Consider the following 12,923-nt stretch of genomic DNA (forward strand, 5'->3'; position numbering starts at 1 on the left):
AACATGATGTCAATCCTTAAATAAATAAAATAGGAGTTCCTCATACTGCCAGTCAAAACCCGGTGGGAAGAGTTGGGGATGAAGGGGACACTGTGGTGTCACAGTGTGCTTCTGGATTTCATGACACTGTCTTGTCAAAAATGTCAACATTCTGCTTCAGCTTGACACAAATTACTCCTCACGATAAATATATTCTGCAGTTTGCTGCTGTTACCAGAGTAAAGTTTCCATACCAAGCTTGTTCTACAGAGCATGAAGGATAAAGCTTTGTGAACACCTTTGACAACATAAAAAAAAAAGTTTAACTTGAAAAATATAAATAACTTCTTAGTTAAATGACTTTCTGGGGCCCAAACCTAATATACGGTTGTGATGAACAATCAATCTTGACATGTTATTTGGTACATCTGTTGTGTATTGTGCTGTGTGAACGGGTAAAGCACGGCAACAACACTGACTTTAGAGGCAGATCTGTTTGAAACCGGTGCCTGCAACGCTACAAATTCACACAATTCAGTCACATAATGTGCTACATAAAGGAATCCACCATGCATGTTATTTCTATTACAGAAAAACAGCAAAGCTCTCCTCATGTGTTTGTTTTCTTTGTGCTGCTGCAGATCTTATTGTCAAACTGGCAAAGGACAAGTTCGGGGCCATTCAGACGGAATATCAAAAGGTAACGGTGTGAGCGTGATTGTGGTGTAATGACTGTTTTGCTGTGCCTTTCATCCACTTTGCTGCATGTTTTTCTGATTGGATGGAGCAATTTATGATATGAATTACAGAAGAAATGACCTTTGTGATACTCTGTTGTCTGTGATTTCTCTAAAGCAAGGTGTTAATAGCTTTTATTAGCCAAGGAAATGTCAACTTAGAAAAAAAACTGTTTCTGGTACAGCCTGGGAATTTAAAGAGAAATACATAATTTGAGTTTTTATGACAAACAACTTTGAGAACCAAGGCATATTTTCCCCTGCTTTGTGCCTGACATCTAAGTAAATAGAATGACAGTGCAACTCGCTGTCTGTCTGCAGCGTTACAATATGCAACTATGTGGACATGCATGCCAGTTTTGAATTCTTTAATTTTGCTTTGTGTTGTTCTATTTCATCACATGTTTGTGTTTTGTGGCTTTGCTCTTTCTTTGATGCTGCATTGCCTTTGTCTTCTGCATGCCCTCTTCATCTGATCTGGCCTCCCTCAGCCAGAGAACATAGTGCTGACCCTTCAGGTAAAGTCTGCACACTGGACTTACAGCCCAGTCCATCCCCTGCCCTGCCTCATCCTCCTCCTCCTCTGTGTGAGTCACCACGGTTGCACAATTAAAGCTAAAACGCGAATCTTGTCTGTATAAATTTATGATTTACACTACGGATCTAATTTAGTCTATTTCATCATATTCATTATTGGAACATAAGCGATGAGTTGTGCAGCCCTGTGACTTTCACTTCGCCATCCCATCCACCTCACAACCACCTTGTGATCGCCCCTTTAGCTCGGCCAAAACTGTAGCTCCCGTGTCTTTTGAAGCATGTCCTCACATAGAGTGTTCCAGCCTAATGGAGGAGCAACAATGCTGACTGGATAGCCTCAGCATAGTTAGTAGTTTGAAATGAAATTGAAAGTTTTAGACAGAGGACTGTCAGAGAATTTTACTTGCACGAGCAGCTTGTTAGTGGCTCTAATGAAACAGTGCCATTTGTTTTCGACTGGCTGCTGTGCTCCTGTTGAAGAAGAACAAGAAAAACAAACCAGCAGATTCCTGCAATTTGCCGTATCAAACCAAGCACGTAAACTCAAATTGGGACTTTTACACGACCCAAACTTTATTCTGCTCTTTGAATTTCTCTTATTATAATAAGCAGTGATGTTGTGTGAAAGGGGAGAAACGGCGTTGGGTGTTCATACTGAAGAGCTTCAAATCCGTAGCTACAATCAAAGCCATACACACACTTGATCTTCTGCAAGCTGATGCTGGCAGAAGCCTTTTTACTACGACTCATCTCAAACAGCACATCAATTTCGTTGGTTTCAAAAGAAAAAATCTGTTTGTTTTTTTTTCCCACACACACTCACAGGTCAACAAACTTTAACTATGGCTTTTCCTTGATGAATTTATGACTGTGATCAAAAGCAGTAACTTCATGTTTTTATTCCAAACTTCAATTTAAATATCAAGGAGAGATGGACCCCATCCCTGCATGATATTAACTAATGTCAATATAGTGCAAAAATGAAATATTTATCATGTCCATTGTCATTCACAGTGGAGCTGCTACCTGCAATGTGTTGTAAAACAAACCCCCAGTTTTATTTCTCAAATTGCTCTGACAGCCTCCAGTCTGCCACCAGTAAATGCAAAGCAAGTCAGTCGTGCCTTTAAAGAATCTTTCTACCAAATGTAGAGCTGATAGTATGTAATCTTAGTTTCAACTAAAGCTACAGTGGATTTAGGTCCAGCTGTGGTCAAAGACTTGCTGATGTTTCTGAGGTTGCATGATTACAGTCTTCACTTTTTCCAACCTAGAAATCAAACAGATATCACTGAGAACAGGGTTAGGATTAGGTTTCTCTCACAGTTGTAAGGATTCAAGAGGGCTATACACATACTTCAAAAGCACTTCAGTATCAAGCATTAGAATCTGAACCCCAATCAAGGATTGAAATGAAAAAGGAAAAGAATAAGAACGAATCATACCAAAAACACGACCACAGCGGCTCCTATAGTAGACCTCTGGCTTGTAGCTTACAGTTGATGAGTTTGGGGTAACAGCTTCTTGCTTGAGGACACTTGAGCATGCCTTGTGGCTGCTGCTGGCATTAAATCTGATTAACGTTTCAGAAATGCCTGTCTTCACCACTCAGGCATGCTGCCACCCCATCATCCAGTTTGTTCTTATTGGAAGGTCACCTTCTTCTTTTGGGCACTTGCCAAGACAAAGCTATAGTCCAAAAATAGTGAAGAGCCGCGGGCCCTTGAAGAGTGGTGGTGGGAAAAAAAATGAAACATTTTTGACCTTTTTTTTTTTTTATGAAGATTCACCCAATAACAACCAGAGCCCACAAGCAGAATGACAATGCAAGCATTTGGATTTGCACAATGTCCTCAACAATGGGGCTGACATTGGTGCCTTTAGTCCACACACATGCAAGAACGCTCACACAGTGTCTCTGGTTTGTTCTTTGCCTCTGAGAGCCATCTCCAAATTTTGATTTCCTTTTTTGTCTCTGTTTCCACTGACCCTGCAATCATCTATATTTTTACTCCTCGAGGTCACAAAGATTGGGATTGACATACTTCTGTATCTTGAAAATTATATTCTTGACACAGCCAGGAGCCTCACTGGTCCAAACATTAAAATGTTGATTTTTGTCAACGCCTCAGATTTACAAGTTGGTGGAGCTATTCCTCTAAAAGAAGTTCAGAAGCTACTTCCTTTTTCCGTTTCTTTTTTAACATTTTATTTTCTTTTTGCCCTGCCTTTCTAACCTCACAGTGTTAAAAAGCTAAAGCCACAGGTCCCTGGAGCAGCAGGGTCATTGACTTATGAAGGTGATTAAGATTTGTGCGAACCATCTGTGAGAGCAGTTCGTCCATTCAGGAGCAGTGAGAGCAGCGCTGCTTTGATCCTTTCATAACAAGGAGCTATTGAACATCATTGTGACAAGTTACATATGGTGTGGGATTTACCAGTCCCCTATTCGATTTCACCAATTTCCAAAGCCTGTGCTGAGTGCAGTTCAGATAGGGACAGATTAAGTGGGAGCACGGTGGGACATGACAAGAGGAGGTGGAAGAGCTACTGCGAACCTGCCAACAGCAGCGATTCAACTATCTCAACGTATCAGGAGGAATTTGTAAGACAACACAGAGTCACCTTGAAAATTTCTAATATTCAATCAAAATCAAGGATTACTGAGGCTCCATGATGGGAGAAGTACAGATTTCATAGCCGACCAGACGGAGACAAGGCGGACTCATAATTCCAGCGACATAATAAAGCAGTCAGAAGTGCTCCGCCCTCTCCTGTGTTAACTGGCTCAGTTTAATCTGACTCACCTTCAGCACAATTTACAATCCTATTCACTGTTTAACCCCAATGGCTCCCCTTAAACCTTTACAATCTATTCACTGCAGATGCTGTACATCTGCAACTTTTCAGACATGCTGTCCTTTTCATTAATCTGGCGGCATCAGAGAGTTTCAGCTTCATGTCCAAATGAGTCGTTGGACCTGGAAACATTTCTGTATCACTTTCAACAGAAAACACACAAACGCTCTGAGTTGTTTGTAGACATCTTTCCTCCTAAATACCTGCAGCAGTGAGCAGTAGCAGTATCCCCAAAGCAAGAGAGCTGCATGCATTTATGTGCATGAAACAACAAAAGTAACTTCAATCATCGCCTAAAATGATGAAATATAAAAATCATGGTCTAAAGGAGAGTAACACTGTGTACTAGTGAGCTGTCACACACACAGTTATAGTTTATAAGCTGCAGTTAGACCCTTTGTTGGATTTAGAGTTAGTCTTATGTCACTTGATGTCCTGTGGAATCATATACATATATGGCATTGTGACCTGTGAGGAACATTAACATCTTCATAACAGAATGCTGTCACTTTAACAGACTAATGAAGCCAGAAATGTGACATATGCCGTGTCTGAAGAGGGCTTTATAGGTGCATTTATCTTTGTATAGCAGAGCATTATTTCACTCCTGAGATGAAACAAATTAAACTCAGCAAAGATGCACTTTCTACTTTATCCAATCCAGATTGCAGTGATTTTCAAAAGCACAAGGGTAATTAATCACACTTGAACACTGCTAACTAGTTCTGCAATAAGTTCTTCCTTGCTAATATGGACTTCTTGAATAAAATATTACGGAGAAGAGCAGAGCAGCAACTGTACGGCCATTTTAGTGGCTGGACCTTTTGATATCTTGCACGATGTTACACCGAGAGCTAAATTCAGTTAATATTCGGTCTAACCCTCGCTGATGCACAGGGACAAATTGTTCTTCGCTTTATGGAGGTTAGATATTGGCCTGTTATATAACACTGCATTAGTTTTAGCTGGGTGTAGTAAATGACCTAGCTGCAAATTTCTCACTCTAGTAATTCTTCAATTTCAGGGATACAGCTGGAGTTGTATGATTTTCAGCACACCATTATTTACTAAAATCCCATCCTGAAATGAGTGACAGAAATCTTTCACTGCCAGGAGATAGTTTCAACTGTTTTACGGTTTCTTGAGTTCTTCGATTGATAATAAATTGGAACTGGATGAGCGATATACCTTATTTTCGTTAACTGTTAAGCTCTACTGAAACAGGTGTAATTACTTCACCCCGGGGGCTGATTTGTCTTGTTTCAAGAAAAATTTGGTTTTTATTATTCCAGTCTGAAGGGCTTCTTAGGATGGAGTTTCTCTGCAGTGCACTAACTGCCTTGTAGTCCATTCCTATTGAAGCAGGTTTTTCATCAGAAATGCAGTCTTTCCCCTTCATTAAAGAGGGAAAAACTGCACCACAGGGCTACATGGATAGCTCTGACTCCTTTCAGTATTATTCCCCATCATCCTCCCATGTGTTGCTATCCTCTCAGTGCATATTGCAGTGTGTTGGAAATTTATGCAAAAAAAAAAAAAAACAACCTTCGAGAACTGATTATAACAAAAGCCTCCACAATTTGCCACCTGCAGTTTCAGCTTGCACTATAGTGTGTGAGAACAATGATCTCAAGCTAGCGATTTTTGAGTCTTGGCATTTATTTTGTGTGATAATGTAGTCAGAGTCGATTATTGAATTGGCTTGTGGTATTTAACATTTAGAAAGAAAGGGTTCTCCTGCAGTGAGTAGTGTTACGTAATGTGTTCATTGTTTATCCACAAATCCCTCTTGGACAAAGAAAAGAGAGAATTTCCAGCAGTGGGATTCTACCAGATATTTTTAGATTTGTAGCTCATTTTATCCTTGGCCTCCTCATGTGTGTGTCCTCCCTCCTTCTCCTGTATGCCGTTATTAATCTATCCTTTCTTCTCTCCGTCACTCTTTAACTCATCTCCTCTCCCAATCCTCCCCTCATCTTCTTTCTTCCCACCACCGATTTCTGCTTTCACCTCATTTTCATGTTTACCTCCGTTATGTCTCCTAAATAAATTGTCCCTCATTTTTTTTTCCTTTCATTCCTCCCCCACCGACCCCAGGCCATCTACTACGAGATAGGCTTCCTAGTGTGTGCGGCGGTGGGCCTGCTGTTTGCCGTCCTGATGCCGATAGTCGGCCTCTTCTTCTGCATGTGCCGCTGCTGTGACAACTGCGGCGGCGAGATGCACCAGCGCCAGAGGAAGAACGCAGACTGCCGGCGAGGCCTGCTGGGAACACTACTCTTCTCCACCTCACTGGTTATCACGTGAGTGTGACGCATGCACAAACACACACACGCAAATGACACGCATAGTCAAAATATGTGGAAATGAGCTCGCAAGCCGAAGGGTGCTTTTGCATACGATGCCTTCATGCATACATACAACAGGATTATATGCACCTCTGTCTTTCAGCATGTGTACACACATTTAGCCAAAAAACACGCCGTACACACACACACACTACAGACACACTCCTCCTCTGGTCAAACACACAGTCATCAGCCTTCCCCATCCCCCCCCTTTGTGTTTGCTATATATAGTAAAGTCCTACTGTAGATGCTATGTGGCAGCACCCTTCATAGTCATGTTCATTCTAAACACGGGTCAACACAACCTGCTGGGAATTCATGCTGAAAGCTTTCCTTTCTTTTATTGTGTTCATGTCAAAGCACATCTGAAATACGAACAAGTCAAAGATAAAAACACAATATACTTAAAAATTTGATCACAATAATTCTGCATCAGTAGGTAGGATCTTCTTTTCAAACATACACTCTTCTGTGCTACAGTTTCATCCTCACCTTACTGTTTACCTTGGTTTTTTTTTATTTTAATAATACCTAGTGCATTTTCCTTCAGGGTTTATTATGCTACTGCTCCAGCTGTCATTTCTCCATTTTATATGCACATTTTAAGCATTAAGCTGATGGCGTTCCTCCAGTGGGAAAGCAGTGAGTGTCGAAGTAGAATTAATTCCTAGATTACTCATGCTTCCGACTGTAGTAACTGTAATTAATTGTTGTAATCTACGACTTTAATACATACTACCTCCAGCTATTTTTAGCTTGGGCCTGAACAAACCACACCTTCATCAGTTGCTATGAAGCTACTTCAGAGTTCTTTGACAGTGTGTGGCTCAGTTTTATAGGTGATACTCAGAAAATACAGGTTTTATGCATGTTTGTGATTCCTGCCTTACAGTTGTGGCTGCTCTTGTCTGAGCCACTTTGCACTACAGTCAATAGAAAGACACTGTATGAGGCGGCTCCCAGTGACTTAAAAAAAAAAAAAGTATGTATATTTAAGAATAAAACTGTAAAGGGGATAAAGACTGAATTTGATACTAACCTTTAGTTCGTGTTGTTTTCATTATCGTGTCAGGAAGCAACCATGATTTCAAATTCCAAAACAGAGAAGTCTCAAGAGAATTTTCCCTCCAAAAAAACAAAAATGCTTGTTGGGAAGTCTACGAATATGCTGGTAATTTCTCTAGAAACTTATAAGATTCAGGTTTGATAAACCTGTGTGTTACTTCTGAAATGGCCTGAGATATTCTGGACTACAACAGCTTAGTTGAATTATCCATCCATCCATTATCTATACACCACTTAATCCTCACTAGGGTCATGGGGGGCTGGAGTCTATCCCAGCTGATTTAGGGTGAAGGCAGGGGACACCCTGGACAGGTCGCCAGTATATCACAGGGCTACACTTAGAGACAGACAACCAAGCACACTCACATTCACACCTACGGACAATTTAGAATCACCCATTAACCTCAACATGTTTTTTGACTGTGCGGGAGGAAGCCGGAGAACCCGGAGAGAACCCACGCTGCAGAACATGCAAACTCCAGAAAGATTCCAGTGCCCCCACCGGGACGTGAACCGGCAACAGTGCTGACCAACTGTGCCACCCTGCAGCCCTTAGTTGAATTACCCTCAAATTAATAAAACATATATGTACATATGTATATTAATGAGAAAAGTTGAATGAATTCTTCCTGGATGGCCAGTTACATTGATTGTGTAAATTTTCTCCTGAGTGGCAAATTGGAAAGACGAATGAAACGATGATGATATTAAGAGATTTTGACTAAAATCGCACAAGATGGTAGAAAATGGTAGAAAAATAGAGAAGATTCATTCCTTAATAGTGGTTAAAGCTGTAATTAACTGCTGTCAACTATAAATTTTGGATGTGACCTCCGGCTATGTTCAACCTGGACTGTTTTTGATCGTAGCGATCAATCCTAACGCCTTTGGCAGTGTTTGGCTCATCTTTACAGTGGATACACCCTTTATTCATGAAAGGTTCAGCTTCAGGCTATAGTTGAAGGTATTCAAGGGAATTGACTCAACTTAGGAAAAAAACAATAATAATAATTAAAAATTTTCACCGGCACCTGCATTTTTACGCTCGGCCTTTCTTTCTATGGCCACCCAAAACACAAGTCTGTCTGCGCATTAAAACGTAGCAACAAACCATCTTCTTGTGTCTCTTACTGACGATATCAACTGCAAAATGTCCTCTCAGTATCCACCCAGCAGATTGTTTTAGAGTACACTTTGTTAATATTTAAAAGCCACCATTCTAGAAAATGAGAAACAAACAGTCGTGAAGCAACTGATGGAATTTTAGCTCAAACTGCATATGACGACGGAAAATGATGGAACAACTGAAAATGGTTGAGAGTAAAGCTATAGGTTTCCTCTGTACTTCTTCCATACGGCCCTCTTTCATCCTCTGGCTGGCCCGTGCCTCGATGAAGCTCGTCTCTAATGGACCACAGGAAACTCAATCTTCTCCGCACTCCGGTTTACAGTCTCAGCAGCAGAAGAAGCAGTAGCCGCTGGGGATGTAGCAACAGCACAAAAGGTTCGGGAGAGCTGCGTTCGCCTCTTTTGCTAGACTGAAGGCATCCAGGAGTGTATTTAGTTTGATGTTCTTTGACTTTCTGTCTTCACTGGAATGAAGCCTGGTTATAAGAAATTCCCCAGCAATATCCTAGCAGCCCAGACACAAGAGTCTGAGAGCATCCTCACAGTTCTTATTAAATCTCCCCAGCTACCAGGCAGAGATGCAGCAGAGGCTCTAATGAAGCAATTACAGGCTAGAGAGGGATGAGTAGCGAGCCCGGGCCCAGACTGCTTTTTACTGCCTCTACAAAGCTGACAGCCAGGCACAGAGGAGTGGCAGGGGTGACATTTATTTTCCAAGATGTGGTAAAATCGGATTAAGAGCAGTAAAAGAAACCCAGGTAAGGGTGACGACACTGAAATGGCCGCGGATGAGACAGAAGACAGCCGAAGCATCAAAAACAAAATTAGACAGCATATTTCTAAAGCAATCATGGCTGGTTGGTTTGCACAGCACTTTCCAGAGATCTTCTCTTACCTCAGCTGTGTGCGTGGGGATGTGATATATTTATATATATATATTTTTATTGCTATTGATCAAGTCCGAGAAGTTTAAATCCCTTTTTAAAGAAGATTTCATAAAAGATTGGGTATTCATTTATAAAAATGTAAGCAGTATAAAATAGACTCAAGGTCAGGTGAGCTACCAACTTGATGTCTTTTTCCCATAAATCTGTCGATGCTATTTGGGACACAGATTACGTTGTCAAATTTCAACCTGCCATATGGACTTATGGGCTTATCTACTCTGGCAGAAATGTCAAACAAGCCCGTGAATGCTGCCTGAAGACACTAAACTTTTTCTGAGTTTGAATGACACCACCAGTGCTACTGAAATAAAATCAGTAAATGCATATCTCAGTGACAGAGTGGGGAGGGAGGGGACATGATTGCCTCTAAAAAATACTCCTATAAATAAGAATACTGTACAAATCAAGAAATACTCCTAGAATATGTGGAATCGCTTTACTTTTTCCCTCATAATTAGTCAGATTTAATTCCATCTGTCAGGATATGTTGCAAATTTAAATTATGTCTCATAAAAATACTGCATTTCCTTGTTTTTGACCTTTTTTTTTCTAATCTCCCAAATACATCACAGCTACTGACAACAGCTGGCTCCTTTATCAAGAGATAAATCCCTTTTGACAGTGAGCTCAGTGTTCATAACAAACATATGAAGCTGCAGACCAGCGCTGATCTAGAACCAGGATAAGGGTCAGTAATTGTGTACCGGAGGGCTGGACCACGAAGCAACTTTGACACAGCCGGCTCGACAAAATCTAATTCCCCCGTCAGCGATAACGTGGATCATGAAGGTGGTTATCAACTTTTCTTAACTCAGGCTTTCTGCTTCAGTGTGAGTTCACATAAAAGGGGGCATTTAACGGGTCATGTGACTGCTTCTCTGCATAAAGTGAAACAATGGTGCCGCCCACTTGAGTCAACGGGTTGTTATAATGGAGAACAATGAGGAATATAAAAATGTAGAACAGTAACGCTGCTGCATATGATGGAAGACAGGAATGCTGGTAGAAAACTGTTAAACGTGCGTCATATATTTATTTTACAGATCAATGCTGTTGCTTATTTCTAACTGACAGCTGCACATTATAGCTGTAAAACTTTAAACTTCTTATATTTAAACATATTGTATTGAAGTTCATTTAATCAGACACTGTCCCATAATGCAGGAAACCACTTTAGTTTTTGTCCAAATTAAAGTTATTGATTGAATATTCTTTGTATTAAATACCAATAGAATAATAAATTTTCCAATCTCTGTGATAGACTGGTGACCTGTCCAGGGTGTCCTCTGCCTTCATACTGAGTCAGCTGGAATAGACTCCAGCCCCTCCACGACCCTACAGAAGACTAAGTGTTGTATAGTTAATAAATGTTTGGATTTTCTAATCTGTGTTCCATTAGCTGCAGTACCAGCAGTGTACACAGATTTGGCAGCAAATCAGGACCAAACATGAAAACATATTTATGTGATTTCTTCATCAGCAGCTGAATATGTGTCAGTTGCAGATCAACAGGTTTGCAAATAAAACATATTCCCTCAGCTGAGTGTCTGTATCGCTCAAAGAGAATTGTCAGGTTGGTTGCGAGTTGTAACGCTTAGTACAGCCAATTTAATTCTAAAACTCTGAACATAACCTGCTCCCGACCAGCTTAACTCTACAGCATCAGTTACCATGGTGATCTAGCAGGTTAAAAGAGAGCCACGCTCATGACACTGAAAACTCTGACTATAGGCTCAACATACCTGCTAACCCACTAACCTCACTGCCAGTTATGAGATTTAATCCGGTTTTGATTGTATTGTGTTTACACAGAGTACAGAAAAATGCAGTTATTCACATTCCTGTACACATGATAAATACTGGCATTCCCAGTCACAGATTTTTATGTGGGCATGTTTCAAAGACAGACCAGCAATTTAATCTGACATTCCTGTCACTGTTAGTCTAACATTAAATTAACTTGATTGTGTTTAGCTATTGTCAGTGAGGCCACTTTGGCTTGCAGCAGGCTTAGCAAGGAGCCCCCTTATTACCAGCAATGGGGGACAGGAGTGACAGGAGATTTAAACGTCCGCCACTTTCTCTGGCATTGTGCTGTCACCGTCTCCACCACCGTGTAGGACAAGGGAATGATGGATTAAGATATGCAGCCGTGACTGGTGAGACAGAGTTGTCATGATGGAGTTCAGTGAATCTGAGTGGGAGAAAATTTGAGGAGAGCATCTTTATACGAGCTGTGTTTACACAGCTGAGCCATTCTGTTTCTGTAAAAGTGGCCATTGTGATCTACAATCTGGGCAGTGGTGGAGATGATTTCTTGGTTTGTTGACCAGTTTAAGGGTCACAGAAGCAAAGTCATGCATGTTTTTTTTTGCGGTACACTGGACAAAGCTATGAGCCACTGCATTTAACTCCTAAGGAAGCTATCCAGATGTGTTTGAGTTACGTGACTTTGTTGAAGCAGCAGCTGCGCAAGTAGTCAGCAGGGGTCAGAACCAGGATACGATGTGTACATGAGTACTCCAGTGAGCATCCATCCATCCGATGTCTTCTGCTTCTTTGGGGTTGTGGTAGCAAGCTAAACAGTCCATTCCAGACCTCCTTCTCCCCAGCAACATTTTCCAGGTCCTCTTGGGGGATCCCAAGGTGTTTCCAGACCAGATCAGCAATCCTTCCAGAGAGTCCAGGGTCTACCTCGGGGTGTTCTCCCACCTGGTCGTGCCTGAAAATCCTCCAAAGGAAGACACCCAAGACGGTTACTTATTAGATGCCTGATCTACCTCAATGGCTCCTTTGAGTACAAAGAGCAACAACTTTACCTCTATGTCAAAATCAGGATAAAGGCGTATCGTAGTTACTGAAATCAGGATAAATTAATATGCACAAAAACAAATGAAGAGTCAAATTGCAAAAACAGAAAACTCAATTTTTGTAGATTTTCAGAAAACTTATTTTTTTGTTTTTTGCTTGAAATAATATCAATCAAACTGAAGTTGAGCAGATTTGACTCAGTAGAAATGACAAAAATAGAGATAACTTAAGTTTAATTGATAGTGTCTCAGGTAGACGATGGAAAAATGGGTTTTCTGAAGGTTTGTGAAGATGGAGTTATGTTTTTGCAAATAAACTCTTCAAATATGGGATACTTGAAAACACAGACCAGAATGGGACAAAAAAAAATAAACTTTAGGAAAACACAAGATTTGGGAGAATTAATATTTGTTATCTGGTGGAAATGTTATTATTGTTTATTATCGCTGCTGCACAGCACTTAACAAAACTGTAGGGAGGTCTACTGCAGGAGCATTACTTAGACCTAA

The 12,923-nt window shown here is 40.8% G+C and overlaps 1 protein-coding gene across 1 annotated transcript in view; it reads left to right on the plus strand.

Moving 5' to 3' along the window:
* Nucleotides 1-620: 620 nt before the first annotated feature.
* The window catches only part of prom1a (prominin 1a), a gene marked incomplete at its 5' end in the record, with an annotated part of 63,154 nt that continues 50,851 nt past the window's right edge, over nucleotides 621-12,923 (plus strand). The window contains 2 exons of the mRNA XM_008297543.1: nucleotides 621-679; nucleotides 6,213-6,418. Of these exons, the coding sequence (XP_008295765.1) occupies nucleotides 621-679; nucleotides 6,213-6,418 (265 nt within the window). The remainder of the gene's footprint in view (nucleotides 680-6,212; nucleotides 6,419-12,923) is intronic.

This window comes from Stegastes partitus, unplaced genomic scaffold (genome assembly GCF_000690725.1).
Source record: "Stegastes partitus isolate 25-593 unplaced genomic scaffold, Stegastes_partitus-1.0.2 Scaffold1228, whole genome shotgun sequence".
In the NCBI taxonomy this organism is placed as follows: domain Eukaryota; kingdom Metazoa; phylum Chordata; class Actinopteri; family Pomacentridae; genus Stegastes; species Stegastes partitus.